At 44.0% G+C, this 25,051-nt stretch overlaps 1 protein-coding gene across 4 annotated transcripts in view; it reads left to right on the plus strand.

Annotated features, from left to right (window-relative positions):
- CPS1 (carbamoyl-phosphate synthase 1) overlaps positions 1–25,051 on the plus strand; it is a 182,065-nt gene that overhangs the window by 34,251 nt on the left and 122,763 nt on the right. For 2 of the 4 annotated variants that reach the window (XM_084830030.1, XM_084830043.1), the window contains exons 1-6: positions 6,720–8,127; positions 16,813–16,902; positions 17,773–17,901; positions 18,827–18,933; positions 21,122–21,263; positions 22,430–22,507. In XM_084830030.1, coding sequence (XP_084686156.1) covers positions 8,092–8,127; positions 16,813–16,902; positions 17,773–17,901; positions 18,827–18,933; positions 21,122–21,263; positions 22,430–22,507 — 582 coding nt within the window. In that variant the 5' untranslated portion in view covers positions 6,720–8,091. Of the gene's footprint in view, positions 1–3,925; positions 4,019–6,719; positions 8,128–10,649; positions 10,750–16,812; positions 16,903–17,772; positions 17,902–18,826; positions 18,934–21,121; positions 21,264–22,429; positions 22,508–25,051 lie in introns of those variants that run through there. The other 2 variants (XM_084830035.1, XM_084830024.1) reach the window with 2 other exon arrangements.

Here is a 25,051-nt window from a genome sequence, read left to right on the forward strand (position 1 = left end):
TGTAAAAAAAAAAAAAAACCCCTTACAGGGCTACCCTAACAAAGCCTTTCACAGACAGGATCAATTCCCCAGAAAATCTCAAGCGTACAAGTTTTTGAGTTCACCAGAACGCCTTCGTTTGTTGGATGTTAAGCAAAAAAATCCAACTGAAAAAGAAGAGGAGTGAAAATGATATTTTCACTTCTCTTCACATTTTCTTTGTCAAAATGTCCTCCTCCAAGCGGATGTTTTCCCTGAAGCCAAACTGCCCCACTCCCTAATGTCTACTCTCAAATGTCTATTCTAGGGGGCGGGGGCACACAGGGATAATGACAAAAACAAATAATGGATGGATCAAAATTGCCTTACACAGGGCAAATATGTTTGATCAGGAAAAGTGTGAAGAGAAAATTCTAAACATCCCCTCTATCCACTGCTCTGAACCAAATGGGAGCGCCCTCTTTGTGAAACTACAATTCTGTAAAAATATAGGTCAGGAAATAAATCATGATCTCCCACATATTGTGTAGTTTGGCTCTCGTTTCTTTTGTCATTCTCCTTGTGCGGCCTCCTAGAATGGACATTTGCAGGAGTATATTGCATATCAGATGGAGCTTAATAGTAAATATGATTTCATTGTATGAATGGAAAAATGAGAAAGATATTCTGAACATGAACAAATGTGTACCCAAAGCTTTTAATGTTGCAACCTGAAATGTTCTTGTCTGTTTTTTTTAAAGGAAACTGGGTTGGTCTCTTAAATCCAAAACAATCTCTCCCCTCCCCCTCCCCCCCACACTTTTGGACAGGACACAAGACCAGATGACATAGGAAGCATACCAAGTTAGGTCATTGCTCCATCTAGCTCCTTCTTGTCTTCACACTACCTGGCAGGATACTTCCAGGGTTTCAGATGGGAGCCTTTTTGGGCTATAGCTGGAGATGCCAGGGATTGAACTTGGACCTTCTACATGTAATGCATGTGCTCTGCTGCTGAACTATAACTCTTCTCCATTATGCAGAAGAGGACTGTGTTCTTCAACTTCTTGATCCATGTCACTTAAGAGAGCAATATTCTTTGCAGAATAAGTACGTTTTCTGTATTTAAGCAGTAGCTTAGCCCACACAGTTTGGTTTAATGTAGGGATGTGCGAAAGTCACTTACCTTTTCGCGGATCTGCTTCACGGTGGGGGGGGGGAGGCGCTCCATCCCTCCCCCTGGAATCCTTGATGGGGGGGGAGGCACTCCGTCCCTCCCCCCGGAGTCCTGCCTGGCCGGCTCTGCTCCGCAGGGATTCTGCGGAGCCACCGGCCAGCTCCGCCAGCAGCCGGACATCCGGCCGCTGGGTAGCAAGGACGCAAATGGCGGCTGCCATAGCCACCGCCGTTTGCGTCCCTGTATTCAAACGTGATAGGCTACGTAAGTATTTACATAGGCTAAAACGGCGAATCAAAAAGGAATGCAAATAACGCCCACTATGCTATTTACGTTCCCCTTTATTTTCGCCGTAATAGTCTACGTAAATATTTACGTAGACTAAGACGGCGAAAAATAAGGAACGCAAATGGCGGTGGCCATAGCCGCCATTTGTGTACACGTTTTTGTTTTTTAATCCAGACGTGATAGGCTATGTAAGTCTTTATGTAGCCTATCACGACTATGTAAAAACAAATCACAAATGACCAGACTGCAAATGGCGGTGGCGGCAGCCGGTCAGAAGACCAGCCGCTGCCACCACTGAAGCCGCTGCTGGAGCCGCTGCCATCCGGAACATCTGCCCCAGGTAAGTCTCGTCCCGGGGGGATCCGTGGGGGGAGGGTGGCAGGTCATTTCGCCACGGATTTTGGGGGCCAAATGCACTGGCATTCGGCCTCACCGAGATCCATGGCGGAATTCTCTGACATCCCTAGTTTAATGTACATTATGCTGAAGTATACCGAGATAAGTTGGTTGAAGATCTTTTTAAAAATACCCAATGTAGCCTTTCCCCTCCTCACTAATTTTCATCAAGTGGAAAAAACAGCTTGTATTTTACTCTTTCCGTGTACTTTTGTAAATTAAGGGGTGAGAACAGAGTTTCAGTATGATGAATACAAACATGATAGTGGCTGTGTAAATTGGATTCTGAAGGTAAACCCAGAAGCCTAATTTTGTTAGGTATTTCAGTGTTAAGGTAACTCCTCCCCCATGTGTATGAAGGAAGAGTTTGTAATCAACTCCTTTTTTCTAGGCTGAGAGCAGCAGTCAGCTTTCTACTTAGCTCCTCAAAATGGCCAGCCATTCCTTGATTACAGAAGCCATTTCAGGGCTGCCTGGGTCAAAGCTCATTAAAGCAGCTAACTAAAAATGTGAGGAGTGTCCTCAGGACTACAAGATGTTCTCGAAGTACTGAAGAAGTTAGGTGACAATTTATAGTATACAACAAGTAGAAGTAGACTGAGGAGTCCAGTACATATAAGTCACAAGCAGGATGCCAATGCAAACCATTTGCTGGGGAACATGGGCGGGAGGGTGCTGTTGCTCCCATGACCTGCTAGTGGGTTTTCCATAGGCAGCTGATTGGCCACTGTGTGAACAAAATGCTGGACTAGATGGGCCCTTGGTCTGATCCAGCAGGGCTCTTCTTGGGTTCTTATTAGGATCCTATGCTGCCACTGCACCTGCCCCACTGTTTGTCTTGCACCAGTGGGACTCATCACCGCTAGTGCTTCCTAGAGCAATCCTAGAAATGAGCCAAAATACTTGTTTCCAGAAAAGGACAGCAGAGCATTTTGGCTAATTTTTGGTTGCTTTAGGAAGCCCTAGCTTCCCATTGTGCTAGCAGTAGGTCCCACGGGTGTGTGGGCAGCACTGAATACTTCCTATAGTTTGTACTGTATATTGTGCCACTAATTTCAGTTATGGCAGAAACTACGGAGGAAAGATATTATAATTATGCTTTTCATTAAAAACAGCTTGGCAGTAATTGATGTGAGGTTGTTATTGTTGTTATTATTGTTATTTATTTGACTCAAATCAGATGACCCCTCAAACCAGACTTGCACAATCCCTCTTCTCCTTTCCTCTCCTCTCCCTCTTAGTTTCCCTCTCACTTCCATTTGCGCTAACCATAGTTTGCTATGACCTCCAGACTGTCAAACCATGGGCCAATGCTTGCCCTCCAAACGAGAATAACAAACTCATTTCAAACCATTTGGACTAGGTTCATCTGAACCGTAACTCAGTGTGCAAAATGCTTTACAGCTTGTATCTGTCCTTGTAACAACTTTGTGACCTATTGCGGTGTGAGGTACCCTGTCTTGTCCAGTGCCACCCTATCTTAGTTTTACTGAACGGTTTTTCCATTACGAGTCATACACAGATATGCTGAGAGAGATGCTCAGAAATGTGCAGCATGCTCATAAGTGGCACACATAAGACACCACGATAGCAAAGCTCTAAATCCCCAGCTTGGCAAGAGAAGAGTGAGGCTAAAATATGGCAAGTTCTTGGAGCAGGGAGATCAGATGGATCAAGACCATCTGAGCTCAAGGAGATCAGATGGATCACTACGAGATTCCTCTTGAGAGCTGAATCTTGCAAGAATTTGGCCTATCCATTTATACCAACTTACTGCTTCTCTTTAGTCACAGTTGATTGGTACAGTAACAGTACCACATAAAAAAGAAAGCCTTTGGAATTTTGAGATGTGAACCCATCAGGATGATTGTGATGGCTGTCCCAGGATGCTTCTACTACGTCCCATTTCAGTTGCCTTCATTCTCTTTTTAAAAAAATCTTCAGAGTGTCTAAAATTACAAAGGTGTAAAAAAAAAAAAAGTGTGTGTGTGTGGGGGGGGGGGGGTAAAAGGAAGACAGCTGTTTCAGTTCCTAAGAGGTTTTGTCCATCAGTACCCCTGCTGCACTGTTCTTTTTTGCTTGAAGTCACCTTTTTTACTTCAACAGGGAACTGTTCTTGGGAAGATTGAATTTGAGGGTCAGCCTGTGGAATTTTTGGATCCAAACAAGAAAAACTTGATTGCCGAAGTTTCAACCAAGGTAAAGATTCCATTTTTAGTGTAGAGCCGTCTAGACGTACCGTAGACACCCTCTGTTGTCCTACACAATTTATTTGTCGATATCATGATAGTGAAATGACATCTTTAAGCAGATAGCTGTGTGTGGTGTTTTGGGGTTGGCCTGAGTACCTACTATTGACAGGGATTTTGTAGGTTGCCAAAAGAATTATTTTTGCAGGGGGAAGGACCCCCTGCCACTGGTCAAATTATTCTGTTGCCAGCACATGTATGCTAGATCACAAATGTTATGGCGGCTTATGCTAAGATGTGTTTGCTAGAAGCAGGCCTGGCTGGGAAAGGAGAGGGTCAGGTATGCTTATCATGCCCTCACGACCTGTTAGTGGTCTGGAGCTGGCTGCATTTAAAGGAGCCCCCCAAACAGACTATGTGCATCCCACAAGTACTTGCAAAGTGCTAATAATGACCCAGGCTTGGAGAGAGTGGTAGGACCCCATAACCTAGTGAAGCCTCTTTGGTCACTTCAGTGTGGAGGAGGGAAAGCTCAGGGTACACGTCGCTCAGTCTGGGGAGTTCTTGGTCTCTCCTGGCAGGTTTGTGATGGCGATGGCAACAGCTTGGATCCATATGTGAGTTGCTTCCAAGGAGGCAGATTACAGAGTAGCTTGCCATTGTGAGAGATGGGATCACCCACAGTGCTTAGGATGGAGGGAAGGGCAAAGGGAGGGAGACACTTCTTTCTCTCTCTTTGACCCAGCTCATGTAGCCATTGTGGATTATGGTGGCAGGGTTTCATTTCTTTTTCCTAGAAAGAGAGGGTGTTGCAAAACAGAGTTTGCTGAGATATTATCAAGAAACATTTTCTACTTGCTAGAATGGTTCAGCATTGGAACGAGCTGCTGCAAACGTTGTCTATATTTCTATTTGGAAATATAGAAAATCCTGCCATTGCAAGGAGTGGAAAGACCTGACCCTCAGGGTGGAAACTAGGGACGGACACATCAGTCCATTTCTGGTCCATGTCAGTTTTGTATATGTTCATTCATAAGTCCATTCTGTCCCATTTCCATATCAATATCTAAATCTAAAGAAAAATGCACAAAAAATCACTATATTTTCCCAAAATATGCATTTTTATATAACTTTCATCTTAAAACATACATTTTTGTAAGCATTTCATCCTAAAACACACATTTGGATATACATTTTACCCTAAAATACACGTTGGTGTGTTTTTTGAACTGAGAACTTTATCACAAAATTCAGAGAAGTGCAAAAAATGAAAGATATCTACGTTCTGAGCTGCGTATTAGTTCAGGAAGTACAAATCAGGCCTGTTTGCTGAAAATGTAGACTGAACAACATCTTTGGACATCTGGAAACTAGACATTTATTATTTATTTTATTTGTACGTCATCTTTCTACCAAAAATGGCATTCAAGGCAGCTTACAGAAACAATTAAAATTGATAAAAAACTTAACCATTACAGAAAAAATGATTAAAAATAGCACACAACCCATGAGACCCACTTACATACCAAAGGCCTTCTTAAATAAAGTGGTCTTTGCCTGCCGGTGGAAGGACAGCATAAAGGGAGCAAACCTAGCCTCCCTTGGGAGGGATTTCCACAGCCTGGGAGCAGCCACTGAAAAGGCCCTGTCTCAGGTCTTCACCAAACGCACCTTTAAAGACAGTGGTCTTGAAAGAAGGGCCTCTCCAGAAGATCTTAATAACCGGATGGGCTTGTATAGGAGAAAGCATTCTATCAGGTAGCCTGGTCCCAAGCGCATAGGGCTTTATAGGTCATAACAGCACTTTGAATTCTGCCTGGAAACAGACCAGTAGGTAGTGACACTGTTGTAACAAGAGAGTCATGTGCTCCCTATAACTAGCCCCGGTCAATAGTCTGGCCGCAGCATTCTGGACCAACTGAAGTCTCTGAACAATTTTCAAAAGCAGCTCCACGTAGAGTGCCTTACAGTAGTCCAAACGTGATGTAACTAAGGCATGTGTGATGGTGGCCAGACCAGACATGCCAAAGAACACAGGCCGGCCACTGAAAACAGCAATCTCATGTCAAGTTTAATAGCTGCTCCCCTATGATATTAAGGGAATATGTAACATGGCAAAAGCAAGGGTGTTGCTAGGTTAAAAGATTCAGGGCATGGGTCCTCAAGACACCCCAAGAATAATTAGGTATGTCAACATTTTGCAGAAGGATCAAAAGCTGAAGAATGCTACTATACCAATTTCTATGTAGAGATACAAATTTTGAAATAATCACTAGAATATATTTAAATTTCAGTGAAGTCAGGCCAATTACTTTCCCATCAAAATCACTCCCCTAAAGTTTTTAATATGTATCCCACCCCCAGATAATCTCAGATCAGTAATTTCTCTTCATTCAATTTACCCCCAATTAATTTCCCACACTGATCCTGCTCCAAATAAAATTCCCTTTCAGTTAATCATCTCCCTTCATCGTCATAATTGCCTAAATGACCTCTAAGTTTAAGCTAGAGAAAAGTATGATGAAACTATGACAGAGAAATTAAATACCCCTCCAAACTTTTCTTAAAGGTATGTGTGTGTGTGTGTGTGTGACAGAGTGTGAATGAGAGAGAAGTATCTGTTTTGGGGGGTGGGTGAGACATTAAGATCTGTCAGATATGTCTGTCTCTTTCTGTCACACACATGCAAATCAGGAACACAAAACATAGACAACAATGACGTTTTCTAAAAGCAGGTAAGGGAGCAATCCTATGGCTGCTAGACAGTGGCTAGACAGCCATAGGATATGCTGTTTTCTGGGAACCGACCTTGGAGCCTGCACTCTGAGGTCGGTTCCTGGAAAACCGACCTCCCCCCACTTCTGCGCTGCCTCGGAGGCAGCGCGGAACAGCCCTGTCCTCCACGTTCGCAAGAGGAGTGCAGAGTGGCTGGAAAGGGGAGTGGCTGGGGGTGTTCTGGGGTGGGGAGATCGTAGCTGCCTGTACAACATATCCAATGTGTCGTACAGCAGCCTCCTTCCCCGCTCCGTGCTCCTGTGGCTAGACAGCTGCAATCGGCTGTCTAGCAGAAAAAGCAGGGCAGGACAAACATGGAGGGAATGATCCCCTCTGTGCTTCTCCTGCCTTGCTTTGGATAGGCGGTCACCTCCGAGTTCGGAGGAGGCCGCCTATCTGCATAGGATTGCGCCCTTAGGGAACAAAACTGCTTCTTTGACCTCTGCAGAACCTAGATGCCATTTGCTAGGCCCATTTGTTCAGCACCAGTGGCTACAAAGAACCTGGATTTTTGCACTTCTAATATAAACATTTTAAAGAAGGGGATCATAGAATAGAATAGTAGGGTTGGAAGGGGCCTGCAAGGATGCCACTCTTGTGGGCTTAGTATTCACTTGTGCATATGCGTTCAGCCTGAAATGTGCTAGCTTTTAATATGTCCTTTCAATCATTGCCAAAAAGCGAAAAATAATTACCAACTTACCCAGGGCTCAAGAATTTCAGCCCTCACATATCCTTTCCTTTTTTAAAAAAAGTTGCAGCTTCTTTACATGCATTTGCATGTAATTTGTGGTTGGCCCCACAGGGCTGTTGTTCAAATGTTAAGCAGGTGAAGGTTTTTAGATATAATTTGTGTAGGAGTGATTTGGAAGGCAAAGAGAAAGATATTGAATTGGAGGAGACTTACACAGGAGACAGGTTGTAATGAAAGTGGCAGTAACTAGGAAGGGATTTTTTTTTTTATGCTTCTGTATTCTAGGCCTTCACTAAAACTGAAGCTCAAGCAAGCAGTATTCCTCTGCAATTCTCCTGACTACTCCCTTTTATTTCCTCTTTCTCCCAGCTCCTTTCCATGCCTGTACAACTCCCAACATGCAGTTCACCTACCACAATACCACCGGGGTCATAGAATCATAGAATAGTAGGTTAGAAGGGGCCTACAAGCCAATCGGTCCTATACTTTTAGCAGTTATGTACAAAAGGGAATTGCTGCAGATGCTATGCAACATGGGGTGTGTGTGTGTGTGTGTGTGTGTGTGAGAGAGAGAGAGAGAGAGAGAAAGAGGGAGAGAGAGAGAGAAATGCCGCATGTTCCAGAATTCCTTTTCTACAGAACTACTAAAGGTATAGGTGCTCTGTTACTTTCTTTACATGGGATGCGGAGGGAAAAAACGTGTGTGTGTGTGTGTGTGTGTGTGTGTGTGTGTGTATGCATTTATAGACAAAATGAAAGGGAAAGACAAGTTTATAGGATAATGCAGTAAGGCTATGCCTTGAAAAAATTCATGAGAAAAGAACTTTAATGCAGAATTTTCCAGGAGCTTGATGCTCTTGGGAAGTCAACAAGCAGGCAATGAAGACAACAGCTGTCCTGCACTGTTTGTCTCTAGTAATTCTTGGCAAAATTGCTTGCCCTGTTTGTCCCCAGTAGCATTGCTTTTGAAAAAGAGGTCCCATTTGTAGTCTAATTTCCTTTCATAGGCCTCTCCATGGATGTGTCTAGTCCTTTCTTTAAAAAAGCCATAAAGGCTAGGGCCCGCACAGCATTGTGTGGCAGTGAATCCCGTGTTAATTAATTACAGATTGGGGCAGAAAAATAGTGGGGACTGGGATGTGACATTTGGAAAAGGGGTGAGAAATTGGTCATGGAGATGTAGGACATACACAGAGAGAATGGTTTTGCATTATGGGAAATAATGGGCCCCTGGAAAGAAGAGGGTCTTCCTCTGGACCTCCCCCAGGCTTCTGGAGAGGGACAAAAAGAACATTCACACATTTGGGGACTTGCTGTGATTTGGCGCAGCCAGAAATATTCGGAGCACAGGCCCCTTATGCCTACATGTAGCAGCACCCATGGCGAAGGGGTATTTGATTGGCATACAATGATGCCTTTGATGAACATCAATCAAATGAGTGTCCTTATATCACCTTTATCTACGCAGAGCCTTAAAAATGCTATTTTATTAAAAGATAGTGGGCTAGATCCTGGCTAAGCTTGTTACATTTATGGGCAAACTAGACATGATACGAAACACTTCATTAAGAAGCTCGTGCAGTTTTTAAATTAACAGCAGGTATGCACAAGGCCTAATTTTTCATTGGGACCATAGTACGCAGGGAGAAGAGGCGTAAACCTTTCCACTCCCTGCCCCTGCCCTGACGAAAATCACCTCCCCTCATACTGCTATTAGCCATATATATTGGCACCAGTGGGAGTCTTTTTTGGTGGGGTTAATAGCAGCGGGGTTATTTTTATTTGGACTGTAATGGGGAAGGAAAGGGTTAACCTTAGATTGTACAGTTCTAAGCACATTTAGCAGTGAGTAAGCTCCATTTAGTTAATTGGGACTTACTGCTGAGCAAACATACTTAAGTTGTATACTTTTGAACCCTTTAGCTGGAGTCTTATCTCGTATTGATTAAATTGACATTCTGTTGGTTTTTTGATACAGCATTTGGCCTGTACAGAATAAAAAGAGGACTGTTTTTAGAATCTTCAAGATTTAAAGCTATGTTTCAGTTTTAACTATTTTATAGAATAAATAAGCAGCAGGAGTGGGTGCTGTTGATTGTCTATGCCAATAGCAAGAAGGGATTGCTATAAAAATGCTGAAAATAGCATACATAAATGAGATATAAAAAGATTAACAGAACTCCTGTGATCTCATTATCTTTATAACTTTATTTTATAGGCTTATAAAGTAACATCACAAATAAAGCTGACAATTAACTAAGCTCTTCAATGGTGGTAATTACGGGACATGATAATCTATGTCCTAACAAACAACTGTTTTCACGTAAATCAAGATTGGGTAACAGGCATTTTCTTATCAATGGTAGGTTAGAAGGGATTTATTTATTTATTTATATTCCTATGGAATTGCAATAGGTCGCATTTTGCAGAATCTATTGATCCAGTTGAACACTTAGCGTTGTTTTCATTTACAAAGAGTTTGTTGACATGCGTGAGTTACATCTAGATTCCCACAAGAGATTAACAACATTGCACATTTCCAAAGGTCCAAGAGGTTATTTCCATGCAATATGAATCACAGCCAAGTTAGAAGAGGTGTGGACAGTCTTGTTGGGTATTTTTCACATGTCTCCCTCGTTCATGTATAAAGCCGATGTTAGAAGTTTAAAGCTTATATCAAACAGTGTGCAAAGAGAATCCCCGATGAGAAACACTCAACCCCTTCCCACCTTGCCACCCTGTGCTCCACTGCACATCAGGCACTTTTCTGCCCAGCCTGGCTCTGACATTGGACGTCAGCCTGGCTGGGATAACAGTGCTTGAAGCAGCGGAGCATGGGAGATGAGGTGAATGTGAGGAAGTGTTCAATACTTCTCACCCCAGTGCACATTCTGATGTAAAAATTAGAATGTACCCTCTGTTTTGTTCATGAACTGACATTATGCAGACATTTAGGGAACAAACATAATGCACACCGTTTGATGGGAAAGTCTGAACCTCCCCCCTCCCCCATTTTAGAGATGAATGGGGCAGGGACTTGAATAAACAAACATGACTGCCCCCATCGTGTGTCTGGTTTGGCCCTTAGAGCAAAACATCAGCACCTTTTTTCTTCTGAAACTTTTGTCTTTCATTACTATAACTATGTGCTCTATTGCCTTCAACATCCAAGGGCTGACTGATGCTGTGTTTGGACATGGAATGTGCAGTTGTTGCCCATTTGTTGTGGCGGATCCAGCTAATGTTTCCCTGGCTGGTGCATCTGTTTACAGGTGTTTGCAATTGTATTTTCTAGAGTTCTGAGTGTCTGGGAAAATTCTAATTCTCTTCCCCTGCTAATGTATCTATCAGCAACGTTTGTGATAAGGAATGTTGTGTGGACTGTGACTGAGTGAGCATCAAGGGCATATACTGGATGGTGTCTGTGACATCCCTGCAACAAGTGACACAAGTCCATCCACCCACTACTCACATCATTTGGAATGACTAAAACACCTTGCCATTTCCCCGAGATTTTTCATCTCTTCTCCCCTGTTGGATTGTATTATGTCTTCTTATTATGTAAATAACAAAGAAAATTATATACTCCACTTTCTGAATAAAAGTCAGTGATAGTGCGACGGTGTTACTGGCCCTTCCCCCCGCCCCCTCTGTCTTTATTGCAGGGAAAACTCTGTATGGACTTGTTGTGTGAATAAAGCCCTGGCAAGACCCAGCCATACCTAGGAGCTGGAGATTTCAGCTATGGATGTAATGCTAGGTCTTTCCTGAACACGGCCAGGAAATTTTGCATCTTGTCCAAATATTGGCAACATGCCCTGGCCCTCTCCCATCAGAGACCCAGTAGGGTGGCCAAGTTTTACAGAGGACCATGTTTTACAGTCTCTTTGAAGGACTGTCCTGTTCAAGTTTGGTTTAAAGATAAAGAACCGTAGGAAGGGATAGCAGCAGGAGCCTTGAAGTTGCTCGTTGACCACACGTGGCCAGCAGACTGCACAGGCAGGCACACAGGTCACCTGGTCACAGTTTTCCACAGTATGGTGAGATGGACTGCAGTTCTATGTAAATTGTAATGATTATTTTTAAATTTGCATTTATACCTATAAATTAGCACATGCTAATTTAAATTAAATTATACATTTAAATTAGCATATGTCCCCTTTTTGGTGTATGAGAGACTTCCTCTTTTTTGGCAATGCATAAGTGCTGCTCTGCCCCCCCGGACTAGAGTGTTATGGGTCTATAGTTCTTGGTGAGTAACTGAAACGCCTTCTCTTAGCAATAGGAGCATTGCTGGACTTCGGCAGGGTAGTTGGGTCACGCAGCCTTAAGTCTTCAGGTATGCCTGAGGTTTGATGGGGTTGAGGAGGGTGGACGGTGTCATTTCAGTACCCTCCAGTGCTGTGTGATGCAGCAGAGTTGTGGATCAGGCCCTATATTAAGATGGCAGGAAAGACTGGTGTTTTAATGGCATCCCTGTGCCCTTCAGATCAGCGTTTCCTCCGAGCTTCTGTTTTCCTCCTGAATAGTGGTAGTTCACCTGTGAAATGATTCAGTTAGGAGATTATCATATTATCATGAAGCCTTCCAGCTGTGAAATATCTGCATGCCAAAAGAGCCTGATTAAAAGGGGGTTATTAAAAGAATAAAAATAGTTTGCTCAGCAGTAGATCAGACATGGACTTTGGGAAAGCATGCAGTTAAAATTGCAGCTATCTCAGGTTCAGTGGATTTGATGAGGAAGAAGAATGCTGAGTTGCTCACTGCTGGAGAACATCCTTGCTTACCCAGTAGGAGGAGCAAAGGTATGACATGTATTCACATGTAAGCATCCTCTAAGATTCCACAACAACTTTGATCGATTGGTCACTACCAATGTGGAGCAAAAAGGGTGAACATCTGGCATATAATGATAATTTTACACAAAGTTGCTGAAAGAGTAAAACCCACATTTTGTTGTTCAGTCGTGTCCGACTCTTCGTGACCCCATGGACCATAGCACGCCAGGCCTTCCTGTCCTGCGCTCTCTCCCGGAGCGTGCTCAAGTCCATATTTATTGCATCAGTGATGCTATCTAGCCATCTCATCCTCTGCCGTCCCCTTCTCCTTTTGCCTTCTGTCTTTCCCAGCATCAGGGTCTTTTCCAGAGAGTTTTCTCTTCACATTAGGTGGCCAAAATATTTGAGCTTCAGCTTCAGTATCTGTCCTTCCAATGAGCAGTCAGGGTTGATTTCCTTTAGGATGGACTGATCTGACCTCCTTGCAGTCCAGGGGACATGTAAGAGTCTTCTCCAGCACCACAGTTCGAAAGCATTGATTCTTTGGCGCTCAGTCTCCCTTATAGTCCAGCTCTCACAGCCATACATTACTACTGGGAAAACCATAGCTTTGATTAGACGGATCTTTGTCGGCAAGGTGATGTCTCTGCTTCTTACTATGCTGTCTAGGTTTGCCATAGCTTTCCTCCCAAGGAGCAAGCGTCTTTTAATTTCATGGCTACAGTCACTGTCTGCGGTGATCTTGGAGCCCAAGAAAATAAAATCTGTCACTGCTTCCATTTCTTCCCCTTCCCCTGCCAGGAAGTGATGGGGCCAGATGCCATGATCTTCATTTTTTTAATGTTGAGTTTCAAACCAGCTTTTGCACTCTCCTCTTTCACCCTCAACAAGAGGCTTTTTAGATCCTCTTCGCTTTCTGCCATTAGGGTGGTATCATCTCCGTATCTGAGGTTGTTGATAATTCTCCCAGCAATCTTAATTCCGACCTGTGATTCATCCAACCCTTCGTTTCTCATGATGTACTCTGCATATAAGTTAAATAAGCAGGGTGACAATATGCAGCCTTGTCGTACTCCTTTCCCAATTTTGAACCACTCGGTTGTTCCATGTCTGGTTCTTACTGTTGCTTCTTGACCCTCGTACAGGTTTCTCAGGAGACAGGTAAGGTGGTCTGGTACTCCCATCACGTTAAGAATTTGCCACAGTTTGTTGTGATCCACACAATCAAAGGCTTTAGCGTAGTCAATGAAGCAGAAATAGATGTTTTTCTGGAATTCTCTTGCTTTCTCCATGATGCAGCGAATGTTGGTGATTTGATCTCTAGTTCCTCTGCCTCTTCAAAACCCAGCTTTAGGGGTGGACGAAAGTCACTTACCTTTCGTCAAAGCTTGTTCGCAATGGGGGGGAGGCGCTTCGCTGCTCCCCCCGCGAAGTTCAGGCCGGGGGGGGAGGCTTCCCGCTTCGCCCCGGCCGAAATTCAGGCCGGGCGGGAGGCTTCCTGCCTCGCCCCGGCCGAAATTCAGGCCAGGGAGGAGGCTTCCCGCCTCGCCCGGCCGCGAACTCGAAAGTTAAAAAAAAAAAAAAACGCCCCCGTGATAGGCTACGTGACGATTAACGTAGCCTATCACGGCTAGATCTGCAAAGTCAGCCGTGATAGACTACATTAATCGTCACGTAGCCTATCACGGGTGACTTAAAAAAAAAAAGGAAAAAAAAGCGCGTACGCTAATGGCGGCCCCCATAGGGAGCCGCCATTCGCGTTCCTTATTTGGTCGCTGTATTCTACGTAAATCTTTACGTAGACTACAGCGACCAAATAAGGAACGGGAATGGCGGCTCCCTATGGGGGCCGCCATTATCCGTATGCGCTTTTTTTTTTAAACTGACTTTGCAAATCTAGCCGTGATAGGCTACGTTAATCGTCACGTAGCCTATCACAGGGGCATTTTTTTTTCTTTTATTGGAATGGCGGTGGCGGCGGCAGCCGGTCAAAAGACCGGCTGCCGCTCCCGCCCCGCACGAACACCTGCCGAACCGCCAGCTGGACCCGCCGCCGGGAGGGACATTCGGCGAAGGTAAGTCCCGTCCCGGGGAGGGTGCGGGGGGCGGGGAGGTGCGGAGGATTTCTCCCCGAAACTTGTTCGGGGGGCCGAACACGTTGGCGCTCGGCCCCCCGAAGTTTCGGGGAGAAATTCTCCGCCATCCCTACCCAGCTTGTAATTCCGGTAGTTCTCGGTTTGCATACTGCTGAAGCCTAGCTTGTAGGATTTTGAGCATCACCTTGCTGGCATGTGAAATGAGCGCAATTGTACGGTAGTTTGAACACGCTTTGGCGTTGCCCTTCTTTGGAATTGGAATGTAAACTGACCTTTTCCAGTTTTGTGGCCACTGTTGAGTGTTCCAAATGTGTTGGCATATTGAGTGCAGCACTTTAACAGCATCATCTTTTAGGATTTTAAATAGCTCAGCTGGAATACTGTCATCTCCGCTAGCTTTGTTGTTACTAATGCTTCCTAAGGCCCACTTGACTTCACTTTCGAGGATGTCCGGCTCAAGTTCAGTGCCTGTGCTATCATGGCTATCAGGGACATTCAGATCTTTCCTGTATAGTTCTTCTGTGTATTCTTTCCACTCTTCTTAATCTCATCTGCTTCTGTTAGGACCCTGCCTTCTTTGTCCTTTATCATGCCCGTCTTTGCACAAAATTTTCCCTTGAGATCTCCAATTTTCTTGAAGAGATCTCTAGTCTTTCCCATTCTGTTGTTTTCCTCGATTTCTTTGCATTGTTCATTTAAGAAGGCCTTCTTGTCTCTCCTTGCTATTCTCTGGAACTCTGTATTCGGTTGGATATATCTTCCCCTTTCTCCCTTGCTTTTTGCTTCCCTTCTTTCCTCAGCTACTTGTAAAGCCTCATCAGACAGCCACTTTAAAACACTATAAATAATTGTTAGAGGTTTATAAAATCATGAAAGGAGTTGAGAAAATGGATAGCAATAATTTCTATCTCTCTCGTAACACCAGAACCCGGGGACTTTCTTAACCACCACATAGCTTTGCAGTCCATACAGCAAGGGAGAGGAACCTAGTTGGGGTATGGGTCAATTGCTCCCCCGGACCTCTGTAGGCCAGGTGACATGATGGGGCATGGCCATGCCCCCTGACACCATGGTTTCCCTGCCAAAGTGCTGGCAGTGTTTTGTGTTGGGGCTACGCTGCCTGCACCACATCCTCCCCAAAGGGGAAAGGTGTGATGAGGGCAAACACTTAGCATGCCGCTCACCGTCCCAGTTGGAAAGGCAAATCCATGGTACCTCTGATCATTGATCCACAGCTACAGTGATCAGAGGTAACGGGGATTCTCCTCCCTGCCCCCTCCCCAAGCCCCCTAGAGGCTACCAGAGGCTTGGGATGGGAGCAAGGAGAGGAATGCTCCTGTTATCTCCAAACAATGATCAAGGATAACAGGGATTCCCGCCCCTCAACCCCGCAGAAACCCCTGCGGGTGTGGCTTGCAGAGGCAGTGAAAACTCTGTGGGCTGGGTGAGGAAAATCCATGGGCTCGATTAGGCCCATAGGCCAGAGGTTCTGCTCCTCTGCCCTACAGTTTGAAACCAGGGGAGATGACTAGGCTAAGGGAAAAAATTATATGCCTGCCCCCTCCCCTGTTCAGTGGGGCAGCCTCCCTCAGGGGAATGGAGTGGGAAGACCTCTCCTTCGGAAGACTCTAGCAGTGCACCATAACAGGGGTCGTACCTAGGGGTGCCAGCGGGCATACTGGTGATAATAAATATGTATAGCAAAATCTAATAATAAATGTTTCTTATCTTTGTAGTTTAAAAATATACATCAAAACAGTAAGAGAATACAGTGTTGTGCTGTAAAAGCCTAATCATACCAAAGGTACCCAATACACAATAAACCAAATGCATTTTGACATAAAAGTCTTCCACGGTGGAAGACTGCCTCAATGGTTTAGTATAAAGGACATGGTCTAATGTATAAAATGTATGCCTAAAAGTAAACAAACCTGTGTATACAAACACACTGTATGTTACACATTCCCCACAATTACCAGCATAGGACACTGCAGTGTTTGGACCAATTTATAAGACTTGCCAAACCTTCCTCTAGTACATGTACCACCCAAGGCATATACATGTTACGATAATGAAAAAAACTGCAAGGGAGCCAAAGGCTCCGCTATAAGCAACTGTTTTTGAGGATGGCAAGGAACTGCAGTGGTCATATAAGTGGTTAACTGATAATAGGGTCGCTCTGGATGCTGCCTGAATGGGGGCCTTCAAGCTACCGAGCTGTTTCGTTGCTGTATTGCTTAGGGTCGGGCGATATTTCCTGGTTTTGTTTGGTGCCAGTCGGCATGCCTTCACTCAGACTTGGTGGGAGCAATATGTCCAACTCTGACAGCTGTGTAAGTCTGCTCTGTGTAAGTTTGCTGTATCAACGTAAGGGCTATTCCCGTCGGTGTAAAGCTGGGTTCGTTCACCAGCGTAATAAATACGTTGCCTACAATAATGTCTTTCCATTTCTTATCAACAGGAAGTCAAAGTATATGGCAAAGGAAATCCAATCAAAATTGTAGCAGTAGATTGTGGATTAAAGCACAATGCTATTCGTTTGCTTGTGAAGGTAAATCTTTTTTTTAAAAAGCTGCTTTCTCTTTTATGGAACTAGTTTTATAATTTTGCTTGGAACAAGACCAACTAAGTGGAAACTTCTCAAAGGGAGTTTTCACTGATGTTGCAGCAGTCTGGAGTTAGAGCAGTGACACCAAAAATGGGGAGGGTGTGTTTCCTTTTTAAAAACCTGGGTAGCCATGTCCATTCCGGTTTCTCATTGGGTCTGATATATTTTTTCTCAAGCTAGGGAATGGAATGCATAAAGATGGGGGAACCTCTGAATATGTGCAGAGCATTCATTCATTTTGCTCATGTAGGTCAGACGTATGGTGAAACCTATGAATGCAGCAGAAAGATTCCCAACTTCTCCCGCAGTCTCGCAAGTTGTTTACAACTCGTTCTCACCTCATTCTATCCTCAGAGCAACTTTGTGAGGTTGGTGAGGCGTTGGCCACAAAAAAGCCATGGAAGAAATGGTCTATCAATGACTACTAGCCATGCTAGCTAAATGGAACTTCCATTTTCAGAAGTGGTGAATACTAGTTGCTTGGGTGGAGGGAGGTCTTTTGTTACGTTCGTATGCTTGAGGCTAGCCAATGAACATTGCAACAGAGCAGGGATTTGAACTTGGTTCTCCCATATTCAGACTCAGTAATGCAGCCTTCCCCAGCCTGGCGCCCTCCATATGTGCTGGACTACAACTTCCATCATCCCCAGCTCAGATGGATGGTGGGAGTTATAATCCAACAACTATAGAGGGCGCCAGGTTGGGGAAGACTGCAATAACGTATCCCATGAGGCTGCTTTATACAGTATCATTGAGTTACATTTTTGCTACCTAAGAATCTTCTTTGTCAACCCGCTTCTGTTTCCATTCCAGAGAGGTGCTGAGGTACATCTTGTTCCTTGGAATTATGATTTCACCAGGATGGACTATGATGGGCTTTTCATTTCTGGTGGTCCTGGCGATCCAATCCAGGCACATGAGCTAATTGAGAATGTTAGGAAGGTAGAGAACATGCATTGGAATCAATCTCTTGTTCAAGATGCTGTTTTCCTCCATTTCCCATGTTTGTTTATTTTTATTTATTTATTTATTTACTTATTTATCACATTTATATCCCACCGTCCTTCCATCATGGAACTCGATGGGGTTCCCAGGTGGTCTCCCCTCCAAGCACTGACCAGACCCAAACCTGCTTAGCTGCAGCAAGGTGGCTGCCTCAGGTGCCTTCAGACCATGCCTTGGGACCTGTTGCGCACAATGTTGCATTGTGCACATCTGTAACCTGGAGATGTGTGCTGTCTTTATATCTCACTGCTCACACATCACACCTTGGTGGAAAAACCAAGCTAGTTTAAATTAGGGTGCTTGCTCTCCTATGCCTTTAACACGAGAATGTGTGAAACAGAGAAGTCCATCAAGTGCAGATTTTCTATAGATGTTTGAGAGAAAAAGTTGCATTGGTGGGATGTCTCTCTGCCCCATAGCTATTAAATATACACCAGTAACTGTCAAGAAAGAAGCTGGTGATCTGATTTTAAAAGGAAATTAGTATATTTAAAAATCAATTTTAAACACTGATTTCTTTATTAGCATTTATATAACTTATCTGCTAAAAAGCCATCAAGGCAGAGTACAACAATTTAACACAATAAAACTGTAAAACAGTAAAAACAAGAACATAAAAAATGGTAAAACATTAAAACTACACATTTTAAAAAGCTAAATTGAAAAGATGCATCCTTACACCCTTTCTAAAGGCCAAGAGAGTAGGGGCCAATCATCATTCTTGAGGGAGTGCATTCCATAGGTCATTAGGATTTTTTTTTAATAAAACCAGAAAGATTGCATTGTTGGCTTTGTAGGGGAAGGCTCATTTGTATAGAACCAAATTCTTAGCCATTGTTGATAGAAATGTTCTCCCATCCAGGTTCTAGAGACGGATCGCCAGGAGCCTTTGTTTGGAATCAGTTTGGGGAATCTAATCACTGGCCTAGCAGCCGGGGCTTCATCCTACAAAATGCCCATGGCTAACAGGTATGGTGTTACTGCCACTTTACACATATCTGCGCTCGTGGCCACGGCCTATGCAGAAACCAAGACGCAGGATTGTTTCTCATCTCTTTACCCCCCACACCAATTCATTTGAGCCTTCCCCACATGCTCGGTCCTTTTAGGCTGCTGGGCAAGGAGGTGGAAGGAGGCTCTGTATCCCTAAATCACCCTTCCCCAACCTGATGCCCTCCAGATTTTTGGACTTCAACTCCCATCAGCCCCAGCTAGCATGGCCAATGGTAGGAATGCTGGGAGTTGTAGTCCAAAACATCTGGAGGGCACCAGGTCAGGGAAGGCTGATGGAAATCAAAGCACCATCAATGCTGTGGGAACAGAGCGGCAGAACTGGTCAAGGAGAGAAATTGAAAATATATGCACGGTGTCTGAGAAAATCTGAAAATCTGGATAGTACTTGGGCAGAACAAGGAACAAAGAGGAAAGGGGGTCAGTGTTCTACACACTGCATGCTCCCCCCCATGTCTCTAGTTCACTGTTTTCAGTCTGCTGCAGTGCCAATATTCCTTTTGCCTTCCCCTCCACAGTGATCCCCCAAAGATTTAAAATTCTGGAAAAAAGCACCCCACATTGAACCCCCCACACACAAATTAATATGGATTTTTATTGTTGTTTTGTCTGGATATTTAGTTCTGTCTGCTAGAGGCCAGAGGGTTGTAAACTTTGTCCCTGCAAGGAAGAGATATATTGTGCCCTTGCTGTGTATTAATTCTTAACAAAATTGGTTGCTTCCATGCTACTGTTTAGTCTGGAATTGTCATCCTTTGTTCACTCACTATGTACCATAATTCCAGACAATGTTATTGTTCAATCGCTGCAGCCCAGTGGCTTCTGTGTTTCCCTCCCAAATGCTTTCAGACCTGATTTGTGTTGACATTTTTTAAATTAAGCCACAATTACAGTGCCTGTCTGTACAGGCAAAGCACTATTGAGGCTTTCAGGGGTACTAAGTTCCTTTTCTTTCTTTTACGGAAATATAGAGGTATTTTGCAATTGAAAAGATAGAAAGAAAAAATAGAGGGTGCTCATTCATCCAATGGTGTCATTCCACTGATGGAAGCAGATCTGTCAGTGGAACTGGGAGGGGGGCAGTTTCCTCTTCACCCCCCCCATGCCCTCAAAATCTGGAGCAGATTTTTGGGTGGCACAGAGGGCTACAGTGGGGAGGGGAGAGGGAGAAAACCCTGTTGCGCTAGCAGATTTCTGCTAGGGTAATGTTGGATTTAACCTAGAGAGAGGAAATCAGTAATTAAGGGCCCTCCCCCTTGATTAGGAAGTAAGGAAGAGGCAAATCATCAGTAATGCCTCTGCTGTGCTGAACAAGAAGCAATAACAAGGGCAAAAACTCCAAGGAAAAGCTGCTAATTAAAGTTGCAGGGGACCTTGTTGAATGGGACTAAAACTTTAGAAAAGGATCTGGGCCATGAAAGCAGGCATTGCTGGATAATATCGCTCTATAGAATTAAAACAGTAGCTCCACACTGCATTTAATATAGCACTATATTACCCTGCAATGCCTGTTCCCATGGCCAAGATCCTTCTTTAATGTTTTTCTCAGAAGAAGTCCCATTCAGCTAAGGTCCCCTGCAATTTTAATTAATAGCTTCCTCCTTGCAGCTTCTTCCCCTGTTGTTGCTTCCTGTTCAGTGCAGCTGCAGTATTACTGGTGAATAACCTCTTTATTGCAGAAAAGTGATTCTTTAGCAGCTCTAAATGGGACCTAGTGTAGAAGCAATCACGATTGCAGATGTATTAAGCTTTCTTCATCCTATATTGTTTCTTTTGATTGTACCATTGCATTATATGTGATTGTAAAATTCTGCCTGTTGACAAGTGTGGTACTCCAGCTGTCATAGTGATAAGAAGTCTAGCAGAAATGGCCTGGGCCTTGCCCGACATAAATCATGATGACACTAAGTACTGCTTCACAGCCAGGATTTCCTTATTTGATCTGAAGAGGTAACTTTGCTTTAGCCTTAAATGTTTCATCATTCCCCTGAAGAATGGTAATGAATAGTATAGTGTATTCCTTTTGCCCGCTCCTGCATATTATTAATTATGGTGTTTTCCCCTTGCCCTTCACTCCTCCCCCGCCCCCATTCCCTCTCCAAACCACCTTTTCTCTCGGCCTCTCTCTTTGCCTCTCTTTCTTTAGAGGACAGAACCAACCAGTTGTGAACATGATAAATGGACAGGCTTTCATTACTGCTCAGAATCATGGCTATGCGATTGACAGCAACTCCCTCCCTCCTGGCTGGAAGCCTCTATTTGTGAATGCGAATGATCAGACAAATGAGGTAAAACTCCCTCTCTCTGGGTACCTGTGAAGAATTTGATGAGACAGGGAAGATGAACTGTACTCTGTGCTGAGGTGCACCAAAGAGCATGCTTGTGTCTGCTTTGCCTAGAATGTCAACCTTTTGAATTTTATGTCCCCCCAGCCCCACTCCTCAATGAACTATTTCTGTTTGATTAATTAGTGGATAATTTACTGGATTTATACTGTACAGGGGTAGCAGAAAAATACAAAAATCACAGGGTAGTGTGCAAGCTTTGGAGTTCATCCTTTTCTCCAGGTTAGATATTCAGAAATGAGAGAGAGGGGGGCGGGGTTCTGGGCATGATGGGAACCCCAATCTGTACTTAGTTACAGTCTTAACAAGGAGCGGAGAAGGTGTAATAAGATTAGACTGTGCCTGGTGGAAAGAGAAGTTGCAGCAAGGCATGTTGGGACAAAGAAGCAATGACTGCTCTCCCTTTGAATATATAAAAGCTAGAAGTTATTCAGATCTGTTTCTAGCCTTAATTGGAACTCAGGGATCCCTTGTAAGCCAGGGAACAAAAATAAAGGAAATGCAGTAGTGCTTATATTCGCAAAGGTAATAATATCTGCCGCTCTGCCTCCACTGTTTGTGTTATGCTAGCACAACAGGAAGCTAGCGCTTTATAGAGCAACCCCTGAAATGCTCATTTCTGGAATGGAGAGGTCAGCAGAGCTCCTGTCCACTAGTTCCACTGACTTCTTCCATTCCGGAAACAAGGATTTTGGCGTTTCTGGTTGCTTTAAGAAGTACTAGCTTCCTGTTACGCTTGTGGTAGGTCTCACTGGCACACGGGCAGCACTGGATACCGCCCAAAGACGGAAATGAATGTTAGATGGTAGGCTAGGTGGGATACCCATTCTGGCTGGGAATGTTGGGAGTTTTAGTCCAACACATCTGAAGGGCAACAGGCTGAGGAAGGCTGTATTACACAGATGCTGTAGTGCTCACAAAAGAGTGAGTTGTTTAACAGTTTAGCGGATAAAACACCGTTTGAAGCCCTGGAATGTAATGCATTTCAACTCTGTCCCTAAATCATACCTGCCCTTTAACCTTGATTGCTTGAAAGATTTTGACAACTCTCTTGTCCCCAGAATGGAGGCTGAGGTAACCTCCTCCTCCTTGTTTTTTTAACCTTGCAGGGAATTATGCATGAGAACAAGCCGATTTTCGGCGCACAGTTCTATCCAGAAGCCAATCCTGGACCAACAGACACAGAGGTACTGTGAAGTTAGTGAGTTAATTAGTTAAGTTTGTTTATTACATTCATATATCACTTCACACAACTGAAAGGAATCCCAAAGAACAATATTACCCCCCCCCCCCGAAATATACAGTAATGTATTCAGTGACATGCATGTATACAGAAGCATACTGTGAAGGTATGACTCTGGAAAAAAAAACCACATGTAGATTTAGGTAGGGATGAGAGAACGAGGGATGTGCGAGCTCACCGAAATTCTCCAAACTTCACTCTAAAAAGCTTGGTTCGGCTTGCTTCTGTTCTCGTTTGTGACCTGTTTTTTTGGCTTTGTTTCAGAAGTGTACACTTTCCACCCTTTGGCTAAAGTATGAAAATGCAATTTTTTAAAGTGTGCATGTGACTACACGTTAGGGAATCGGTGAACATTTCTGGAGAACATTCGCATCTGTGGTGTCAAATGGAGCATTTTTGAGCGATTTGCTATCTGAAAGAAAATTCTTGTACATACCTAGATTTATTTAGGTTGAAAGAATTTCATAGGGAATATAACATTGCCCAGAATTTGGAACCTTACAGAAACTTTCCGTAATAATGTTCCCCATTTGGAACCAGATGTTGCACAGTCTTGTATGTGTCGGCTTTGCTCAGCATTAAGGCCCCTGGACTCATGTGTGCTCTCAGTGCTGCAGTGAGACGGTGGGAGTATCTGGGATGGGTGCCAGTGCAAAGTTGTCCTGTACAACACAGTTGCTGGTTAGACCATGACAGGTAAGTTTCCTATGTGCAGAGAGGGTTTACTGCAAGGAAACATTCAGCCACACCCATATTTTGAAATGGTAGAGTGCCAGGGAGCTTACACCACACGTGCCTTCTGATGGTGTAGATTGGCCCTGAGAATGTCTTGAATGTGACTCAAGTCACTCTGTTCTTGAAACTAAGCAGGTCCAGGCCTGGTCAGTTCATGGATGGGAACCTCATTTGTATTGCTGTGAGCCTTCTGCAGGAAGGGCAGAATGCAAATGTTAATGAGTTACAAATAGTGGGAAGTGGACCTGGTGTTTTTTAAAAAGGAGGTGACATCCACAATTAGCAAGGTGGCATCTCTAATAGCAGGTTTTCTTGACTCCTACGTCTACTATGATCATCCACCACAGGGGCCTTACAACTCAGTTTAACACAAGTGACCTGTAGAGAGGATCGTAAGAACAGGCAGGCTGGATCAGTTCGCAGGTCCAACTAAGTCAGTGTCCTGGTTCTAATATTCTTCCAGGAAACCCATAAAGGAAAAAGGCAATAGATCTCATCAAATTATTGATGTAGTGCAGCCTTTCCCAACCTTGGGTCCCCGCATATTGTTGGACCTCAGCTCTCCCCGTTGGCCATGCTGACTGGGGATCATGGGATTTTTAGTCCAACAACATCTGGGAACCGAAGGTTAGGAAAGGCAGACTTTGGCCTTAGTTCTTATGATTCTTTGGGTTGTGTGTGATATTTTGTATTAAACTCAACAGTACAAATTTGCATAGGTAGGACTGGGCCCCCAAAAGCTGTCTGCATGATCTATTAGAAATGAAAATGCTCTATATTACTGATAGGCCACTATTTCTTCTCTTTAAAAGAATGCCTATTATCTTTCAAATACATTTGAATACTTTGACATTATTGAAGTTGTTGAGTTATGTAAATGGATTCACATGCATACTTCCTTGTTCTCATATTTGAAAACGAAGCTTAATCCCCTATCTGTGACTTCTCATGACAGTCCCTTCAGCAACGTGTTGAGTAGTTGGGGGAGTGTGACTAAACGGCATCAGGATGTATAACAAGGAAAAAAAGAGCATGCTTACCCATACAGATAGTATTCAGCATTCCTTGGAGATAAACAGAAATAAGACTTGAGAAAAGATTGCATCCTAATTATTGTTTCTTGGTTAACTAAATGTAGAACGGGATTTACTAATGGCAAGAGGTTTATGTGCCAAGCTACGCAATCTGGACCTTCCAAAGGGTCGAAAAGCACCCTGTGGCTCTCTTTTTAGCTAGTTACGCTGACCCATTCTTTTAAAGACACCTGCTATAAAGGAGGTGAAAGCCAAATATTTATGTACAGTGTGTAGACAGTAGTAACCCTTAAGGGCTGAACTTGAGTCTCGGAATCCCTGTCACTGCTGAAGAGCTGCAAAGTGGAGGGTGTGAGGGTGCAGTTTGTAGGGGAGGAGCAGTGAGTTGGGGAGAGGTGTTTTATCCTTCTCCTCCCCCACTGCCTTCCCCTGCAACCCCCTCCCTCAGCTGTTCAGCTGTTTACTGAAACACACATGTCTGGGAACCACAGCAGGGGGAAATTTCATGAGATTCATGGTGGGCAACAACCTTCCTTATTTCATTCCTCTTCTTAGTAACTTGGTGAGGTAGATCATTATTATTCCTATTTAGGGTGCATGCTGGGAGTTGTAGGCCTTTTTTCTGTCTAAACGTGCATGGATTGCACCTTTTAATAAACTAAGGAACTGAAGCTGGGCCAGAGGGACTTGTCTAAGGTTGCTTAATAGGTTTTTCTGGT

Source organism: Heloderma suspectum, chromosome 1, assembly GCF_057233095.1.
Source record: "Heloderma suspectum isolate Gila_16-S chromosome 1, 16-S_ref, whole genome shotgun sequence".
NCBI lineage: Eukaryota > Metazoa > Chordata > Lepidosauria > Squamata > Helodermatidae > Heloderma > Heloderma suspectum.